This window comes from Rattus norvegicus, chromosome 9, assembly GCF_036323735.1.
Source record: "Rattus norvegicus strain BN/NHsdMcwi chromosome 9, GRCr8, whole genome shotgun sequence".
Classification (NCBI taxonomy): Eukaryota; Metazoa; Chordata; class Mammalia; order Rodentia; family Muridae; genus Rattus; species Rattus norvegicus.
Genome location: NC_086027.1, coordinates 69434373 through 69455917, shown reverse-complemented (window position 1 = coordinate 69455917; position 21545 = coordinate 69434373). Strand labels below are relative to the sequence as shown.

At 40.1% G+C, this 21545-nt stretch overlaps 2 protein-coding genes across 17 annotated transcripts in view; one reads left to right on the top strand and one right to left on the bottom strand.

Annotated features, from left to right (window-relative positions):
- The window catches only part of Abi2 (abl-interactor 2), a 169559-nt gene that overhangs the window by 34713 nt on the left and 113301 nt on the right, over positions 1-21545 (bottom strand). The gene's annotated exons all lie outside the window — the stretch shown is intronic.
- Raph1 (Ras association (RalGDS/AF-6) and pleckstrin homology domains 1) overlaps positions 1-21545 on the top strand; it is an 86903-nt gene that overhangs the window by 28257 nt on the left and 37101 nt on the right. For 8 of the 13 annotated variants that reach the window (XR_005488933.2, XM_063267381.1, XM_039083870.2 and 5 more), the window contains exons 2-5: positions 766-885; positions 8658-8763; positions 10288-10796; positions 16897-16977. Coding sequence is in view for 12 of the 13 variants with exons in the window: in XM_063267381.1 (XP_063123451.1) it covers positions 766-885; positions 8658-8763; positions 10288-10796; positions 16897-16977 (816 nt within the window). In the remaining variant the exon portion in view is untranslated. Of the gene's footprint in view, positions 1-765; positions 1007-8657; positions 8764-10287; positions 10797-16896; positions 16978-21545 lie in introns of those variants that run through there. The other 5 variants (XM_063267382.1, XM_039083863.2, XM_063267380.1 and 2 more) reach the window with 2 other exon arrangements.

The window sequence follows — 21545 nt, the reverse complement described above, 5'->3', positions numbered from 1 at the left end:
AGATGTGGAGAATGTCTGTATGTAAGGCTAGATGTGGAGAATGTCTGTATGTAAGGCTAGATGTGGAGAATGTATGTTCCAACAAGCAAGACAGGTTGTCTAGAACGCTGGAAGAATGAGGAAGCAAGAAGTGTTGAGGGGAGCCAGGTGGCGTATGTCTTTAATCCCAGCACTTGGGAGGCAGAGGCCAGCCTAGTCTACAGAGTAAGTTCCAGAATAGCCAAGGCTACACAAAGAAACACTGTCTCAAAGACCAAAAAAACAGAGAGAGAGAAGGAAATGGTGAGGAGAGGTCTCTGAAGGCTAGGAATTTGCACGCTTTACCTGCCAGTGACTTGTGATTTTATTATCGTCGGTAACTGCATACTCTGCATGTTGGTACATGATTTGAGGTACAGAATGCCTCTCCTTCAGAACCTAGTTTTCCTCCTGTAATGGATCAGGAAATTAAGGGAAGGTTTAACCTAGCCTAGAAAATAGTCTAGTACTGATGGGATTCTGTTGAAGCCTTTGAAAGTATATTTGGAGTATTAGAGTCTGTCAGTAGAGAGATGGATACAACAGTTGCACTCTGCTAATTGAAAGGAGTACTCTGTATATTTTAGAAATTATTTGTGAATCTAGTCATAATTTGATAGTTTCCTTTTCTTGAGGGAACTAACTATTTTGAAGATTTGGTTTCAGAGGGTCACATCAAACCTTGTACTGGGTAATTTTTAAGTTAGATTTGCAACTGTTAATTTAACACAAATATCTGTATTTCAGATGGAGCAACTATCTGATGAAGAGATTGACCATGGTGCAGAAGAAGACAGTGACAAGGAAGATCAGGACCTGGACAAAATGTTTGGGGCCTGGCTTGGGGAGCTGGACAGACTTACTCAGGTTAGAAGTGTTGAAAAACTGCTTGAAGATTGGAAGCCATCACTACACGTTTAACATTTCATGTACAGACAGAAGATATGGATGCAGGCTAAGCTTTAAAATATTGCTAAAAGATTAACAGGTAGATGAATAGGAACTTTACAATGCAAGATAGTATCTTTTCTGGCTATTATTTGTGTATGCTTATGTGAACATGTATATGTGATATGTATGTTCATCTGTGTGTACATTACATGCAGGTAGACACCAGAGGATACCCTCAGGGTTTCTTCCTTCGAAGACTACATAGGGTCTTCCTTCCCTCCCTCTCTTCCTTCCTCTTGGTCTTCTTTTAATGAAGCAGAACTGGGAGATTTTTATTAAGGATAAGTTTAATATAAGCTTAAATACCAGGGCTAGAGTGGGAGAAAGGTGCCCAGAAGGAAGTAGGAAAATGTTAGAATAGCTCTCTAAGAAGTCTCCAATTGGTAAAATGCTTACCAATTAGGCTAGACCCGGAGGGATCTTGCTATGTCTGCCTTCCCAGGGCTAAGATTACTAGTACCCACCATTTAGATTTGGGCTAGGGAGTCAAATACATGTCCTTGTTCTTGCAGGTGTTTTGCCAACTGAGCTGTTTCCCCAGCTCCTTGTCCGTAGTCATTTAGGGTATAAAAAACAGTTCTTTAACAGTTTCTCTGAATCTGAGAGGAGATTTAATATCTCTTTTAAAAATTTGAAATTGTAAATGTAATGGTTTGTATATGCTTGGCCCAGGGAGAGGCACAGTATTAGGAGGTGTGGCCTTGTTGGAGGAGGTGTGTCACTGTGGGTATGGGCTTAAGACCCTCACCCCAGCTGCCTGGAAGTCAGTATTTTGCTAGCAGTCTTCAGACGAGGATATAGAACTCTCAGTGCATCCTGAATCATGCCTGCCTGGACGCTCCCATGCTCCCACCTTGATGATAATGGACTGAACTTTTGAACCTGTAAGCCAGCCCCAATTAAATGTTATCCTTTACAAGACTTGCCTTGGTCATAGTGTCTGTTCACAGCAGTAAAACCCTAAGACAGTTTTTTAAAGTCTAAAGTTTAAATATCTAAATTTTGACATAGTTTATTCTATAACCAATTTAAATACATTTTATGACATTTGTATTTTCTAGCTCGTATTTTCAAAATACTGATAAAAGTTTATCCAGGCTACATTTGAAATAGTTCTAAAAACGTGTCTGGGGTTTGGGATTGTTTTTTTCTTTGTTTTATTGGGCTGTGGATTTCTTGTAACTGACATGGTGATGCATGCTTGCTTAGTTTTTGAGATGGGGTCTCATGTAACTCAGGTAGGTTTTCTTGATTGATTCAAGGATCACTTGAGCTGCTGAGCTCCATAATCAGGAATTAGAGTGAGGAATTAGACCTAGCTGGGCGTTTGAAACCTCAAAGCCTACCCACAGTGATACACCTCCTCCTACAAGGCCATATCTCCTAATCTTTTTTATCTGGTCTAATACCTGGAAGCCAAACATTCAAATATATGAGCCTATGGAGCAACTCTCATTCTAACTACTACAAGCTGTAATAAGAAAAGGTAACATTTTTATCAAACTGTCTTTTGATGTCTGTAAGTACCAAACCATTTCTATTTAATTTCCTTCTCTACATTTCTCAGGGATAGGTATGTGTGTGTGGACACATGTATAGAGGTTGACATCTGGTGGATTAGTCAGCATTCTCTTAAGGAACAGAACTGGTAGAATGAATACATATATATTAAAGGAGATGGTTATTAGAGTTTTTACAGACTGTGATCCCACCAGCAATGGCTACTCCTGATGGGAAGGCCAAGAATTCTGTAGATATTCAGTCCAGAGTGCAGGTCTCAGCACGCCCATTCTGGCACGGGAGTCTCTGGCCCTCACTCTTATTTGTTGAAACAGTCTCTTGTTGAACCTGAGGCTCATCAGTTGTCTAGGCTTGCTGACCAGCATGCCCCAGGATCTTCATGGCTCTACCTCCCCGTTGCCACCCAGGCATACATGCTCATCTCTCATGTGAACACTGCAGATCCAATCAGGTCTTCATGCATGTGTTATAAGCACTTAACTGAGCCACTTCTTAATTCTTAATTTTTTTTTTTACAGAAAGCAGTGTTGTCATAAAGATGATGACTAAGTGTCCAGTTATATGCTAGTGTGGTGGTTTGAATAAGAAGTGTTCCCTATAAAATCAGGTGTTTAAATACTTGGTCCCAAGTCAGCAGCTCTGTTGGAGGATTGGGGGGTGTGGCTGGAGGAAGTATGACACAGAGACATATTTGAGAGTTTAAAATGTCACACCTCCTCTGGTATGCTCTCTCTGCTGTGTAAGTTGTCTGTCAGGGCGTTTTCCATAGGAGCGGAAAGTAATTAATACAGCTGGGAGAGAAGAGACAAATAGAAATGAGAGAGTATGGAGGAGATCATCCACGGCCAGCCAGTAGGTTGTGTCTGTGACCAAGTGGTTGTACACTTGAGCAGGAGGCCAGAAAGAGAAAGCAGGTTGGAAGAGTCAAGCTGCCTTGACTGAGGTAGGAACTCCACTCAGACAGTAGTTCTCCACACGTGGTACTATATTCTCACATATATTTCAAGTTGCCCAAATTTTCATCATAGAAATTTGTCATTACACTGAAGAAGGAAATTGAAGAAGACCTCAGAAGATGGAAAGATCTCCCATGCTCATGGATTGGCAGGATTAATATAGTAAAAATGGCCATTTTACCAAAAGCAATCTACAGATTCAATGCAATCCCCATCAAAATACCAATCCAATTCTTCAAAGAGTTAGACAGAACAATTTGCAAATTCATCTGGAATAACAAAAAACCCAGGATAGCTAAAGCTATCCTCAACAATAAAAGGACTTCAGGGGGAATCACTATCCCTGAACTCAAGCAGTATTACAGAGCAATAGTGATAAAAACTGCATGGTATTGGTACAGAGACAGACAGATAGACCAGTGGAATAGAATTGAAGACCCAGAAATGAACCCACACACCTATGGTCACTTGATTTTTGACAAAGGAGCCAAAACCATCCAATGGAAAAAAGATAGCATTTTCAGCAAATGGTGCTGGTTCAACTGGAGGGCAACATGTAGAAGAATGCAGATCGATCCATGCTTATCACCCTGTACAAAGCTTAAGTCCAAGTGGATCAAGGACCTCCACATCAAACCAGACACACTCAAACTAATAGAAGAAAAACTAGGGAAGCATCTGGAACACATGGGCACTGGAAAAAATTTCCTAAACAAAACACCAATGGCTTACGCTCTAAGATCAAGAATCGACAAATGGGATCTCATAAAACTACAAAGCTTCTGTAAGGCAAAGGACACGGTGGTTAGGACAAAACAGCAACCAACAGATTGGGAAAAGATCTTTACCAATCCTACAACAGATAGAGGCCTTATATCCAAAATATACAAAGAACTCAAGAAGTTAGACGGCAGGGAAACAAATAACCCTATTAAAAAAATGGGGTTCAGAGCTAAACAAAGAATTCACAGCTGAGGAATGCCGAATGGCTGAGAAACACCTAAAGAAATGTTCAACATCTTTAGTCATAAGGGAAATGCAAATCAAAACAACCCTGAGATTTCACCTCACACCAGTGAGAATGGCTAAGATCAAAAACTCAGGGGACAACAGATGCTGGCGAGGATGTGGAGGAAGAGGAACACTCCTCCATTGTTGGTGGGATTGCAAACTGGTACAACCATTCTGGAAATCAGTCTGGAGAATCCTCAGAAAATTGGACATTGAACTGCCTGAGGATCCAGCTATACCTCTCTTGGGCATATACCCAAAAGATGCCCCAACATATAAAAAAGACACGTGCTCCACTATGTTCATTGCAGCCTTATTTATAATAGCCAGAAGCTGGAAAGAACCCAGATGCCCTTCAACAGAGGAATGGATACAGAAAATGTGGTACATCTACACAATGGAATATTACTCAGCTATCAAAAACAACGAGTTTATGAAATTCGTAGGCAAATGGTTGGAACTGGAAAACATCATCCTGAGTGAGCTAACCCAATCACAGAAAGACATACATGGTATGCACTCATTGATAAGTGGCTATTAGCCCAAATGCTTGAATTACCCTAGATGCCTAGAGCAAATGAAACTCAAGACGGATGATCAAAATGTGAATGCTTCACTCCTTCTTTAAAAGGGGAACAAGAATACCCTTGGCAGGGAAGAGAGAGGCAAAGATTAAAACAGAGACTGAAGGAACACCCATTCAGAGTCTGCCCCACATGTGGCCCATACATATATAGCCACCCAATTAGACAAGATGGATGAAGCAAAGAAGTGCAGACTGACAGGAGCCGGATGTAGATCGCTCCTAAGAAACACAGCCAGAATACAGCAAATACAGAGGCGAATGCCAGCAGCAAACCACGGAACTGAGAATAGGACCCCCGTTGAAGGAATCAGAGAAAGAACTGGAAGAGCTTGAAGGGGCTCGAGACTCCATATGTACAACAATGCCAAGCAACCAGAGCTTCCAGGGACTAAGCCCCTACCCAAAGACTATACATGGACTGACCCTGGACTCTGACCTCATAGGTAGCAATGCATATCCTAGTAAGAGCACCAGTGGAAGGGGAAGCCCTGGGTCCTGCTAAGACTGAACCCCCAGTGAACTAGACTGGTGGGGGGAGGGTGGCAATGGGGGGAGGGTTGGGAGGGGAACACCCATAAGGAAGGGGAGGGGGGAGGGGGATGTTTGCCCGGATACCGGGAAAGGGAATAACACTTGAAATGTATATAAGAAATACTCAAGTTAATAAAAAATAAATAAATAAAAAAAAATAAAAAATAAAGAAATTTGTCATTAAAGAAAAATGTTAAAACCATGCACATTATTCATTACTGTAAACATGTTAGTTTTTATGGATATTTTAAGAAATAGTTGACTCACTAAGATTCAGATCTATTATTTTAGTTCATTACAGTATTACCTGTGCACATATTCAGTGTTAGCTGCTAATCAAACTTAAGTTTTAAATAGTTAATGATTCCTCTAAAACAGTTGCAAAAAATTTGTTATGTTGGGCATTTGTTTGGAAGAAGATCTGTAGTATTTTTTTGCACATTCTTAGCGACCTCACCAAAGGTTAAATGTCACCATATTATATTACTGATTTCTTGACCTAAGGAGTGCCTCTCAGTATATCCTTTGTTGTGTCAGCACCATGGACAGGTACTGGAAAGACGTTGACTTTTCATAAGTCTGAAGTTTTAGTCATGTTGTTTTATAGAAAATATTTTTCCCTCCAGCCTTATTGACAGAAGTAATTAAAATTGCTTCTGAAGAATTGAGTTTAAAGTTAAAGGAGAATTTCTTAACTTTTTTGAACTTTTGAAATAAAACACTGATTAGGTTGTGGATACATTCATTTGCTAGCTTCAAAAACGGGATGAAAGACTGGAGAAATAGCTTTGTGGCTAAGAACGCTGGCTGTTCTTGCAGAAGACACAGGTTTGGTTCTCAGCACCCAAATAGCAGCTCATAACTGTAACTCATAGGGATTCAACTACCTCTTCTAGGCTCTAGGGGCACTACATGCACACATGGTACATATCTTAGTTAGGGTTTTACTGATGTGAACAGACACCATGACCAAAGCAACTCCTATGAAGACAACATTTAATTGGGGCTGGCTTACTGGTTCAGAGGTTCAGTCCATTATCGTCAATGTGGGCTCATGGCAGCATCCAGGCAGGCATGGTGCAGGAGGAGCTACAACTACATCTTCTTCTGAAGGCAGCTAGGAGAAGACTGACTTCCAGGCAGCTAGGACGAGGGTCTTAAAACCCAAGCCCACGGGGCTAGAGAGATGGCTCAGTGTTTAAGAGCACTGACTGCTCTTCCAAAGGTCCCGAGTTCAATTCCCAGCAACCACATGGTGGCTCACAACCGTCTATAATGGGATATGATGCCCTCTTCTGGTGTGTCTGAAGACATCATATAAATAAAATAAATCTTTAAAAAAAAAAAAAAAAACCCAAGCCCACAACAAGGCCACAGCTACTACAGAAAAGCCATACTTCTAATAGTGCCACTCCCTAGGCCAAGCATATTCAGATCATTACAGTATATTTACATACTTTCAGACATAATACTCACACACATAAAAATAAATCTTTAGAGACAGAATTGAGACTGGGAGTTCATGTGCTTCCCTAGTAACTCGAAGACCAGGTGCCATTCCCAGTACCACATTAAGACAGGTGTGGGTAGCATCTAGCTGTAATCCTAGCACTCTAGAGGCCATCTTCATTTAAGATCATTTTCTGCCATATACAGTGAGTTTTAGCTCAGCTTGGGCTACACGGAGAGTATATCTAAAAACAAGATGGGCATTCTTTATATGAGCTATAAAATCTAGAGATAGGTAAATAATAAAAATAGCATTTTAATGTAACTTTATAATTCTACAAATAAAATACGTGACGTTCTGCTTTTGTTTTGTCAAGACAGGATTTCTCTGTGTAGTCCTGGCTGTCCTGGTATTTGTTCTGTAGACCAGGATGACCTCAAACTCACTGAGATTGGCCTGCCTCTGCCTCCAAAGTGCTGGAATTAAAGACATGTGCTACCATGCCCAGCACCAAAGTTCTTCTTTAAAACTTGAACTTATTTTATATGACATTTACATAGAAACTAGTTGTAAAAGACTACTCTAGCTTTAAATAGTTGGATTTCTTCTCCTCCTCTGTCATTGTTGTAATTTTCTGTTTAGATCCTTTTTATCTTATTGTAGAACAGTTACAGGTGAAAAGAGTATCATTGTAAGAAGGTGGTAAGGACTAGGAATGTGACCTGGTGGTAGGTTTGAGTGCCTGCTATGCACAAGGCCTTGGGTTCAGTCCCCAACACCACAAAGGAAGGGAGACAGGGAGGGAATGAAGTTCATGATTGTCCTTTGTAATAGGACATAATATATAATGAGGCTATACTAGATCAAAACATACCCTTTGAGCTAAGAGATGACCGAACTCTCTTCATGGTTCTTTACCATGTCCATAGTCAGATACTTAAATTATTTCATAGTGAACTTATGTATAATGAAGTCATTGACAAAGGATATATTTGAAAAGATACTTACCCTGAACTGTGACAGTTTTGAGTCCATGGTGTAATAAAAGTAAGTAAAATTTAGAAATTAGATAACTAATGAAAACCAATTAGGTTTTTCCTTGGGGCTATCATTTAGAAGAAACTTAAGCTTTTCTAATATGTGTGTTGGATAGTTTTATGTCAACTTGACACAAGAGAAAGTCATCTGAGAGGAGGAAATCTCAAGAAAAGGCTTTCATTTTCATAAGATGGACTGTAAACAAGCCTGTAGGGCATGTTACTATTCAGTGATTGGTAGGGGAGGGTCCAGCCCATTGTGGGAGGTGCTGTCCTGGGCAGGTGGTCCTGGAGTCTATAAGAAAGCAGGCTGAGCAAGCCACGAGGAGCAAGCAAGTAAGCAGCAGCCATCCATGGCCTCTGCATCAGCTCCTGCTTCCAGGTTCTTACCCTGGCTGAGTTCCTGTCCTGTTCTTTAGATGACAAACAGTCATGTGGAAATGTAAGCTGAATAAACCCTTTCCTCTCTAACTTGCTCTTTGGTCATGGTGTTTTCATCATAGCAATAGAGGCTCTAAGACAGTATGACAGTTCATTCATCTTTTTGTGTAATGAGAGCCCACAATAATATGACTTGTTAAACTTTCTTTTTAAAGAGTTTGGATTCTGACAAGCCCAAAGAACCAGTGAAAAGATCTCCTCTTCGCCAGGAAACAAATATGGCCAACTTTTCTTACCGTTTCTCCATATACAACTTGAATGGTAAGATTTAATTAAGTAAAGTTCTAAACATAAGAATATTAGAAATGCAATTCTAACTGTCAAACAGTATAAAATTATATATGTAATTTGACTGAGTTGTTTTTCTTTTTAAAAATTCTGTGTGTGTGTTCGTGTGTGTGTATAGGTATACACATGAGTGCAGGTCCCTGCAGAGGCCAAAAGTATCAGATAATCTTGAAGTAATGGTTAGAGGTGGTTGTGAACCATCTAATGCAGGTGCTAGGAGTCAAACTCAGGTTCTCTGATACATGCTTTTAGCTATTGAGCCATCTCTTCATTTTGAGTTAACTTATGCATATTCAGATTAATCACAGAAAAAGAAACTAGAACATAACATGGTTTTCTTGTCATATATTTAATACCTGATTCTATGCATGCTAAGGAGAAAGCCTACAGGAATCTGATTGTATTATTTTCTGACTGGGTTAAAGTCTAAAGAAATTTTTTCCTAATAATTTAAAACTCAGCCTGTGTGACTTGTATTTAATGTACCTAGTCACTTCATAGTGTTTGCAATAAATGCTCTAATTTTTTAGACTTTCCTCTGTATGCCGTTCTTTCTTTTTTTTAATTAATTTTTTAAAAGATTTTATTTATTCATTTTCTATATGATGAGTACACTGTCTTCAGACACACCAGAAGAGGGCATCTGATCCCATTACAGATGGTTGTGAACCACCATGTGGTTGCTGGGATTGAACTCAGGACCTCAGGAAGAGCAGTCAGTGCTCTTAACCGCTGAGCCATCTCTCCAGCCTGTTCTTTCTCTTTTTTGGTAATAACTATATCTATCTGGATACTGACCGTATTAGTAGTTGTCTATGGGTTTCTATTTCTGTGATGGAACAACATAACCAGAAGCAAATCGGGAAGCAAATCGGGAAGCAAATCGGGAAGCAAAGGTTTATTTGGCTTATACTTTATTCACTGAAGGAAATGAGGACAGGAACCTAAACAGCAGGAACCTGGAGGCAGGTGCTGAAATAGGCATAGAGGGTGCTGCTTACTGGTTTGCTTCCCCTGGCTTGTTCAGCCTGTTTACTTAGGAAGGCCAGGACTGCCAGCCCAGGGATAGCACCACCCACAATGGACTGGATCCTCCCCTACCAATCACTAATTAAGAAAATGCCGTACAGCCAGTCTTAGGAAGGTGTTTTCTCAATCAAGGTTTCCTCCTTTCAGATAACTCTCATTTGTGTCGAGCCAGCACAGTAGACCAAAGTTACTTGAGAAATTGGGATAAACCCATGGAATAGTACAAGGTGTTTTCAGTATTTTGTCTTTAAACTTACAACTTTATTTTCCTTATCAGAGATCTTAAAGGATAGGCTATTTGCTTCTAAAAATTCTCTCAGGACTTAAAACAAAGCCTGCTAAGTACTTTATTTGATTGATTTTAGTTCAATAAAATGTATCGTTTTGCTTTTTTCCACTGCCTGTGACTAATTTATAATAGGATGTATAGATTTTGACTGTGTTCTGAAACTTTTGTCTTCTCTGCAGAAGCTCTGAATCAGGGTGAGACTGTGGATCTGGACGCCCTGATGGCCGATCTCTGCTCTATAGAGCAGGAGCTCAGCAGTGTTGGCTCAGGAAATAGTAAGCGCCAAGTCACAGAACCCAAAGTTGCTCAGAAGCTACCTGCTAGCCGACATACATCAAAACATGGTACCCTGAGAGGAGTGTCATCTTCCTCTACTAGAACAACTAGGCCTCCGCATGCTAACTACTCCCTGGATGACATCACTGCACAGTTAGAACAGGCTTCCTTGAGCATGGACGAGGCTGCTCAGCAGTCTGCAGTAGAAGATGCTAAGCCTCCCGCAACAAACCAGCACAGAAGGACCGCATCAGCAGGCACCGTGAGTGACGCCGAAGTGCGCTCCGTTAGCAACTCCTCCCGGTCGAGCATCACTTCTGCGGCCTCCAGCATGGATTCTCTGGATATTGACAAAGTCACACGCCCTCAAGAACTGGATTTGACAGCACACCAGGGAAAGCCAATTACTGAGGTAAATAGAGAAAATTCTTCCGTTGTTTTAACCTTAAAATACAGAGAAATGGCTCTGTTTTGTTTTGTTTTAATTGACTTTCTTCTTTAACATTTAAAATTTATTAAAAGAACTCCTCAGCTAAATAAGCCCACAAAATAAGTATACCACCAGACATAGCAGTGTCACAGGATGAATTAGAAGAGGCTTACATTTTTCTTTTTGTCTTTTGACTTGTTAGGATCCCTTAAATTAATGCCAGCTATTCCATGTGATTAAAAAAGGAATTATGAATTGTAAAAGCATAAATAGTAAGCTGATAATTGTTTTTAACATGACTAAAGTGAGCCATAGGCCATGGAAATCTTCATTGTAGTCTGCTGAGATTCGCTGCCTAGAGCTTGCTCCATTCTGTTGTCAAAGGGTTAGTTAGTGTGACACAGTAGAAAGGAAGCTGGGCTCCAGAACATTTGTCATTTGTCATTTGACATTGTCTTTGTCATTTGGTACCCATGGAACTCAGGTGAGTTATTCAGTCTCAACTTGATATTCCTTCCTCTTTTCCTCAGAGATGGTTCAGAGACTCACAATATATAGGTGATGGAAGATGGCATTTTCCTGAGTGTCTTGGGACATGGATTTGTGATAATATATTTAACAAAAGAAAGAGGTTTCCCTCTTGATTTCTTCACATCAAGAAGATAGCAATTCTGTTGTATGGTAGGAACAAGAAAGAAAATGAATGGAGCAGAACAATGTCAGCTTTTCCAATGAACTTGTATTTACAACTCTAGTACAAAGTAAAAGAATACGTGCGTTATTACCACTAATATGAGATACTGTGAAGCACTATTGAAAGAATTACAAAGACACTTGAAATTTTTGCTATTAGACTCCTGCCCAACTAATTTAATTATTTAGGTTAATTCTGGGTATTTACCCAACTGCTTAGCATTGTTTTAGGTACTATGGAGCTCAAAAAGAAGCACTCGGCCATTGTGATTTAGAGACAAACAAGCAGGTGCAAAAAAGCAGTACACAATTATATAAGCCTAAAGAAGAAACTCTCAGTTATTAAAGATGGATCTTGTCTACATTATGTATTCTATAAAGAAGTTGAAAATCAGTTGCTACTTTATGAGGAAACCCAATGTCTATTTACTTTGTGGCCTTTGTGCCTTGTTTAGCACCAGCTCCTTGGTGTTTCAGTTCATGCCTGCCAGATTTGCCTGCTGAGATTTAAGTAAGCAGTATTTACTAGAGATGTGTTTTTTTTCTTCTTTGTCTTGTGTATTGTTACTTCCTTTCTGTCCATTTATTTTGAGTTACATCAAAATGCATGAGAAGAGATCTGAACTAATTACTAGACTGCCTGTCTTGTCCCTCTGTTTTTCTGTCTGTAAAATACCAATCACTAAAGTTCAAACAGTGTAAGAGAATATAAAGTGAAAAGCCCCAGCTCTCAGGAAACACATTAAATACCCATGGGCAAAGGTAACAATATTTGGTGGTGTAGTGTTTAATATAATATTTTCCATATGACGTTTGATAGGTAAATTAGGAATGGTCTAAAATTTTATCTGGCCTCCTCTTACCTTTCCAGAGTGATTTCTAGAAAATGGTTTAATAGCTTGCTTCAATATTCTTTTTTCATGATATAGTGTTGTGATTCAAATAGAAAATACTGAGATGAGCTCATTAGATCCAAAACCCATGTATCAAATACTCTCAGAATCAAATACAACTTTGGAAATTATAATTAGCTTTTCATACATGGAATTAAATACTTCTTTCAGACTTATTAAATATTTTTTACCATACACATGTCATATTCTGCTCCCAGAAATAAGCACTTTCTATTCTTGGAGTTGGCTCTTTTTTTTTTTTTTTTTTTTTTTAAGATTTATTATGTTTACAGTGTTCTACGTACAGGCCAGAAGAGGGCACCAGATCCCATTACAGATGGTTGTGAGCCACCATGTGGTTGCTAGGAGTCAAACTCAGGACCTCTGGAATAGCAGCCAGTGCTCTTAACCACTGAGCCCTCTCTCCAGTGGTTCTTATAACATTTACCTCCATCTCATTAAACCCCGCTGTGTATATTAGGTACTGATGTTGAAAGGCAGGACTATACCTTAAACCTCATCATAAAAACACACAGTATGAACAAGCAAGACAATGTGCCTCCAACAGAACCCACAGCATTGGGTCCAAAAAAAATCCAGTATAAGCTGGGCAGTGGTGGCACACGCTCTTAATCCCCTCACTTAGGAGGCAGAGGGAAGCAGATCTCTGAGGTCAAGGCCAGCCTGGTCTATAGAGTGAGTTCCAGGACAGCCTTCCTTAGACACCTCCCTTACTTCTCTACTCCTGTCCACATTTAGTTATTGTTCTCTATTTCCTTCCCTTCTTCCTCTTCCTCCTCCTCCTTCTTTTTATGTGTGTGTGTGGGGGGGGGGGGGGGTTAGAGATCAAGCCCAGGCCCGTACATGTGCAAGGCAAGTACGCACACACTCTACCACTGATCTAAACCCCCATCCCTCCCAGAACACTCAGTTCTTTTATTACAGTGACTGTACACTTGAAGTTTGCTGCAAAACCCTACAAATAAGATACTTTCTTGTAAGGCACAGCACATTGCTTTTTTAAAACAAAACAAAAAAAGACGAAGCAAACAAAACCCTTCATTTTCACTATGTTTATCATTTCAACTCTTACAACAGTTGATTCAGTTTTGTTTAGCTTGAACAGAACTGATATTCTATTAACTTCTTTCCTGTTAAACTTCATTTTCCTCCCAGTCTCTTATTTAGGATTATTTATGTCTTTCCCTCAGACCACTAACCCTCTGCAGAGATGATTCTGCCTGTCTCTGGCATGAAGCATGCCTGGCAGCTGTTAGGGAGGAGAACAGGCTTGGATATGGGATTCCTTCTCATCAGCTCCTTTGGATTTCTCAACACAAACCCTGGGTATTGTAGGATCCTTGCAGCACCCTACTCTCTACTCAGTGGCTCCCTTCCATTGTAAACATCATTACACACCAGTGAAAGATAAAATCATTCCCATTTGAGAATTTTATCTCCAGGTAAAAAATTAATAGCAAACTGGAGCCCTTTTCAGGAAAAATAACCTTGGGTTTTCCTTTTCCTGACATCTTTTTCTTGGGAACATACTGAATTAAGATTAATTATAGATGGCTAGAGCGGGAGAATAAATATGAGTTCTTCAGCCTGGCTGAAGGGTAAAACACTATTTCAAACAAAACAGAATAGAAGATTGGTTATAAAGTATTTCTAGGTAGGGCCCGAGATGTAGCCCAGTGGTACATTACTTACATAGCATACACAATACTCTGCATTCAACCTCCAGCATGAAAAAGAAAATGATTGTTCAGAAAGGTCACCAGGTATTACTGTTTATTTTAAAATCACCCCCTAGATTAGTAAATGCAAACAGAACAGGAAGAGTATCATGAAGAACATTCTAAGACCTGGGCCCTAACTTTCTTGTATATGGTATAGCTCTGTAATGAGTAAGAACATGTCCTGGAGGGCCTTAGACTTAACATTCATTGCTGTAAGATATTACTGCTTCCTGTGCAATGTGATGTTTTCACAAGCCTTGGTCATTTCTGTCCTTAAAATGTGGTGTCTTTCCCACACTACTACCTGTCATTTAACGTGACAGCATGGACTCTGAAGATGACGTGCCTAAGGTTGCAGAACTGGGTGGAGCTCATCTCGAGCAGTGCTCTGGCCTGTGGGAGCCTATGAGTGAGTGTCAGTGAACATGAGAACACTGCTGATGGGCAGGGGAAGAAGGAACTCGAGGGAGTGACTGCTCTCTCAAATCAGGGTTTCTAAAGCTGTGCAGTCTCGCTTGTTACTACTGCTGCTTTTGACTCAGCACTAGAGTCACGTGACACAAAGCCAGGCGCTGTTCTGCTCTCCCAGCTGGAGCAGCAATCAGCAGTCATTGGGCCTTTCAAGTTGGTTACTACACAGACATACTTTGTATCTTTGAGAAACTCCTTGTCTGCTTATAACTTTGACATCTTTTTAAATTCTTTATTTTTATTTTAGTGGGATTTGGAAAGAAAGTCAAAACACTTCCTTAATATCACTGCAGCCTCTTGACTTTTGGAGAGCCCCACAGTAGAGTCTGCAGGCTACCTGTTTTAATTGCATCCCTCTACGCTGACAAATCCAATTCTTAAAAATATTCTTTAAAAAATTTTTATAGAATACATTTTGATTGTTTGCCTTCCCCCAATTCCTTCCAAATCCTCCTTACCCATTCTCTCTGCCTTAAACAAAAATAACAATAAAAACCAAGAAATATACACACATATACCCCAAAAAAACTCACAAAAACAAAAATCAAAATAAGCTAAAGACTAATAACAAAAATGTCCATCAAACAAAGCAAATGGGTCAGAAAGTCTACAAAAATACCACTGAGTTTGTTTTGGCCTGCTGGGCACAGGACCTGCCTTGAGGTATGGTTACTATACTCTGAGACTTCAATGGACAAAACTGATTTTTCCTTTGCCAGAGAATATCAATTGCAGATAGCTTATTTAGGGACAGGACCCCTGACTACTTCCCCCTCTTAGTGCTGGGACCCCATCTAACTTAAACCCATGCAGGCCTTGTCTGTGCTGCCACAGTCTCTGAGTTAAGATGTGTATCTGTCCTGTTATGTCTAGAACATTTACCTTTTACTTCTTTTGTTGTATTTTTTACAACAATACCTCTAAGCTATTTGAGAGTTGGCTGCATTAGTCATGACCTTTTTCATTTTGTCATGGCTACTACCATTTCTAGTTCTGAGAACAACATTAACCATATAGAATTTATAGACATCTTTGGTCTAGTAACTGAAATAGTGTTATAGAACAAGTTTGATGAGTAGTACATAGAAAAGTGAAGAGTCTTAATCTGACAGACCATATGGCATGAAGACAAAGCAGAAGTAGCTACTTAAAAACCGTACTGATACTCAGTGCCTAGGCATCACACTGGATTGCCAAGGATAACGTGTTATCAACAGGGACTGGAGAGATGATAGCTCAATGAGTTAAGTGTTTGCTATGAAAGCATGAGAGCCTGGGTTCAGATCCATGGCATCCATGTAAAAGCTGGGCCTGCCTGATGATACAGGTCTGTACCCCAGTGCTGAGGGCAGCGATTGTAGATCCCAGGGGCTTAGTAGCCAGCCAGTGTTGCCAAATCAGTGAGCTCCAGTTTAGTCCAGGTCTTGCCAAATATGGGGGAGCATTATTGAGGAAGACATCAGCATGTGACCTATGTAAGCATACACAAACACAGCACACAGACAAGGTCATTAATCGCTTGAAAGACTAAATACAGAATGCTTTACAACTCAAAGGCTGACATCTTTGAGTGGAAAGATGTGCAGAGAAATGAGGAGCTAATGGGTAGCTAGGAAGTGGCCCAACTGCCAAGTCTAGAGTCAGGAACTTTGGCAGAACAGAAACAAGGGGCAAAAGGCAGGTTAGCAAGAGGAGTTGAACATTTTTTTGCCCCTTCCTTACCCTAGTGGGTTGATGCATTTCAATGTCAGATATACTGAAGAAGCTTAGCTTTGGAGAAGGGCTATTTATTATAAAATGTGAACGGGTAGTTGGGGATTTGAATTTAGTACAGAATGCACTTTGCTGGTTGAGATGTGATTTCCTTTGTAAGGAAAGAGGGAAAAGAGAAAGGTACTGGAGACGTAGCACAGTTTTGAGGGATAGTTAACAGTGGTAGGAGACTAGAGTATGGCAGTGTCCAGAGCCAGGAAAGGCTCATTAGTATAGACTACTTCTGTACATCACACGGCTGCCCCGGCTTTCTGGTAGCTGGATTGTCTACAAGTGAAATAAGGCTGTTCTTAAATTGTTAATGATTAGGCGGATCAGCTGGTTTTTAATTTTCTTTCTAATTTTGGCCTAAAAGAATAAACGGTAAGGTAATTGCATGCATTTTTTATTGCTATTTTTTCATTGCTATTTATGTTATTTCAATGATCCGTTTTTCTTTGTGCATGACTGGGAGAGCTGTCCTTTTCACCTCCATTGTCTGTCATTGTTTTCCTTCCCCCATTTTCACAGCATGCTACCTCTCTGAGCTGTCCCAGTAAGCAGGCCAAGCACCACTCTGACTTCACTGAAGAGCAGGCCCAACTGGCACCTGTAAGTTGTGTAAGCATATCATGGGGCTATTTAAATCAACAAAGAAAAACAGATGCACCAGAATTCCAAATGATGATGTCAGATCATATCATTACATCAACTTTCACTTAAAAATTTATTTACAACGACTTGTAAATTAAAAAAAAAAAAATTCTATATCAAAATTAACCAGACCCAAAGTCTACAAAACTCAGTGAATTTCCATACTGTTGGAGTAGGCATTTGGAATGGAAGCTTTGGAGCTTCACATTAGATTTTACACTTTCATGAATGAATATATTTTATGTACTTACCCACCACCAAACCAACAAAACCATCCATGACAGGCAGAACTAGGAAAACAATGTAACTTTGTATCTTCCTTTATAATTCATGTCCATTGCCTGCATTCAGCCCTTCCTTATCCCGTAAAATGAGCATTTTGTCTTCTTTTCGTCATGTTATACTGTACCTAGTATACATTTGTTTATCTATATACATATATTATTGGCTGGAATCTCTATATGAGAGTGAACATGTGATTATTTTTCTTTCTAATCTATATGACCTCAATATTATGCATTCTAAATCCATCCATTTTCCTGCAAAATACTTTATGATCGCAAATATACATAGTGCTCCCCTCAGCAGGAATAGCAGATGTTAAGACAGTCTGCAGGAGAAACTCCAGAGAAATTACTAGGAACACAAAGGAGGGCTGGAGAGATGGCTCAGCCATTAAAGGCTAGGCTCACAACCAAAAAATAAGAACACAAAGCACTTCCTACAGACACTGCATGATTTCCACAGTGGCAGTATTAATTTACACTACTCCCATGAACTCTTGACAGCCTTTCCAACTCGTGTTGTCAGATTTGTTTACAGACATTTTGATTAGGGTAAAGTGGTATCTCAAGCATACCTGTCTGTCTGTCTGCCTGCCTGCCTGCCTGTCCGTCCGTCCATCCGTCCATCCATCCATCCATCTATCTGATTTTTCGAGACAGGATTTTTCTTTGTAGCTCACGAACTCACTCTGTAGACCAGGCTGGTCTTGAACTCACACAGATCTGCCTCTGCCTCTGCCTCTCTGCCCCTCTGCCTCTCTGCCCCTCTGCCTCTCTGCGCCTCTGCCTCTCTCTGCGCCTCTGCCTCTCTGCGCCTCTGCCTCTCTCTGCGCCTCTGCCTCTCTCTGCGCCTCTGCCTCTCTCTGCGCCTCTGCCTCTCTCTGCGCCTCTGCCTCTCTGCGCCTCTGCCTCTCTGCGCCTCTGCCTCTCTGCGCCTCTGCCTCTGCCTCTGCCTCTGCCGCCTCTGCCTCTGCCTCCTGCCTCCTCCTGCCTCCTGCCTCCTGCCTCTGCCTCCGCCTCCTTAAGTGTTAGAATTAAAGGCATACACTACTACCACTTGACTTCACAGTAGTTTTGGTTTGCATTTCCCTGATTGCTAGGGATATTAAACACTTTTTAAAGATAACTATCGCCACTTATATTTCTTTTTTGAAAATTGTCTTTTCAGTTAATTTACCCATTTCTTGATTGGCAGGGTTTTTTCCCATAGTATTCAATTTCTGCAATTCTTTATAAGTTCCAGTTGTCAGTTCCTTGTCTGAACTGTAGCTGAAGATGCCCATGCCCACCCTCATTGTGTGGACTGTGTTAACTCTGCTGATTGTGTCCTTTGGTGTAGAGGAACTTTTCCTTTCATGTAGTCCCTCCCATCTGTTGATACTTGGGCTTAGTCTGTGTGCTGTTGGTGTTCTTTTTAAAAGTTTCAGTGTCTCGGGCTTTAAGTTAGGTCTTTGATTCATTTTGGATTTTTTTTTTTACAATATAAAAAATATATAAACAAATATTCTGCAGGTAGAAATCCAATTTTTCTAGCACTGTCATCTTATAATACAGTGCTGTTGAATGTTAACCCTCAAGGTAGACTACCTGATATAAGGGATTTTTCTTATTGGAACCACTTTAACACTCTGAATCAAGGGCCTTTATCAGCTTCTGTAAGCAGATTTAGCTGTTCTTTAGGGTGGGACCATAAGGTGCGCTGTTACTTCTGCACTGCTATATAACTAAATACCTAGTTTCCTCAAAAATGTGCTCTCTGGCTAGTGGACATTCTTTCTTCCAAGCAGTAGCTCTCAATCCTTTTCGTCCTCTTTTAAAAATAACAAATACTTTATAGCACTATCTTTACTACTTCCAACAAAATTCATAGTTAACATAATCTCCTACATCCCTACAATGTAAAAGAATATAATGCCTAAACATCTAGGGTAAAGAAAAACAAACCTAAGTAATTTATAATAAAAAAAATCTGTAATGCATAAATGTTTGCCAATGCTATTAAAGAACACAAAATCCATCTGTTCTTAATCTAGAGTTCTCATCAAAGTGATCAGTAGTTTGATTGTTAGATAACATCCCCCCCAAAAAAATAGTAGACTATGAACGGCCCCCAGAGTTAGTGTGCTGTGGTGGTCACATGCGTGGCATGCTTGTGTGTCAGGGTTAGTGTGCTGTGGCGGTCACATGCGTGGCATGCTTGTGTGTGGTGGAAGGTGGGAGGTGGCCTTGACTGGAGCAGTGATGATGGTGTGCTGAGACACACAGTGGGACAGTCACAGTGGGGATGACAGAAGACACGTTCTTCCTGCCTTAGCAATCCTGAGTGCTTGGCTTATACATAGTCCCCACCATCATCTTGGATTATACACAGTCCCCACCATCATCTTGGATTATAAACAGTCCCCACCGTCATCTTGGATTATGAACAGTCCCCACCATCATTTTGGATTATAAACAGTCCCCACCATCATCTTGGATTATAAACAGTCCCCACCGTCATCTTGGATTATGAACAGTCCCCATCATCATTTTGGATTATAAACAGTCCCCACCATCATTTTGGATTATAAACAGTCCCCACTGTCACCTAGCTTGGGATAAGCTTCTAGCTGTAGTTATGCTGATAAGTCTTTTGCAGTTTTAAATGGGAGAGGGTAGTAAGAAACTATTTTTGATATTTGATTTTTATAAACATTTCTCAAACAGTCTGTACTAATAAAGTTCAATGAAATTCCTGTTTTTTATTTTAACTAATGTAGCATTTAGCTCTTACTTTTGTTCAAAGGAATTTGGGATCTCAGTGTATCTGACACTGCCAGTTGTGATATTGGAGGCTCTTACTTCAAGCTAGGGTTCCACTAGTAATGGTTTCCAATGTTATAAACAGTTCTTCATAAGTTTTACACAAAAACCCTGGACAGGTAGGGCCAACACAAGCAACAGGAGTGAGAGGGAGGGTAAATAGAAGCACAGTAACGTGTTCATCAAACCTGTTATGTTTGATATTATAAAACATAATAAAATACAAAGTATAGGATTTTCTCAATCTATTTCATAAGACAAAACGTCCAAAATTCATCGGAAATTTATATTATACAAAATTACTTTGTGCTTTTATATAAAATACACAAGACTTTTCATCTATAATTTTCTGTGTGAGGATATAAATATCCTGTAGGATGGATCTATACTTTGTGATGTTATACTGTGCTTTAAGATATCTGGCACTTCTAACTTTCTTCTCAATAAATACTGTTAATTAACCCTTCCTCTTAACTTTATTATGAATGCTTAAAATACCCTCACCATTTTTCTGAGATACCAAGTTAAAGACAACACTAACTACCTCTGAGAATCACCAATCTCAAATATTTCTCATTTCCTCTATCCATCCCACCCTTCTCAGCCTCCACTTCATCCTCCAAGATAGTACACTCTTTCAGGAATACTTTACTGAACCCTGATTTTGACATAGGTGCTTACCTGCTCCTCCCTCCCATGCCACCTAGCACAGTTGATTATAGTTGTCAGTGGACAATGCAGAAAGAGATTAGGGAGTTAGGGGCCAGGCCACTCAGAGATAACAAGGACTAAGTTTCTTGGTCTTAGACAAGGCAGCAATATATGACCACCTTTTACTCCAGGGCCTGGTATAGCTCCAGGCTTGAAGTTAGAGTCTAAAGGATGGCTGAAAAGAGAGAGAAAGCATAAATGGAAAAGAATATGAAAACATACAAGCCATGTTTTTGTTTATTTCTACTGTAATGTGTTTGTGTGGACATGTGTACCACAGTGTGCATATAGAGTCCAGAGGACAATTCTGTGAGATTGGTTCTTTCTTCCCACCTTGCATGGGTCAAGCTTTCCACAGCAAGTGCTGTGCCATCTCACTAACCAGAGTGTGTTTTTGTTAACTAGCAACATGTGCCAAGACACCTTGACTGTTAATGGCACACCTCATTTCTCCCTTTACATCTTTCTCCAGTCAGAGGCTTGATCCCTCTTCCTTCTGAAAGTAAGGAGTTAAGGAGCAGTGTGTAGCTAGATGATACTAAAGAAGGAAATAGGTAATGTAGGTATTTATTTAAAAGAGAACTTATTTCAGCTCTGATGTGTAGGTACCATGCCTCCTGTTACACCTATAATTTAAATAGAAGCAACATGGATTTGCCTTCCCTTAAAAGGCCCTGACATTCCACTTTTCTAGGTTTTTTTTCAGTAAAACTTTCAACCCAAATAATT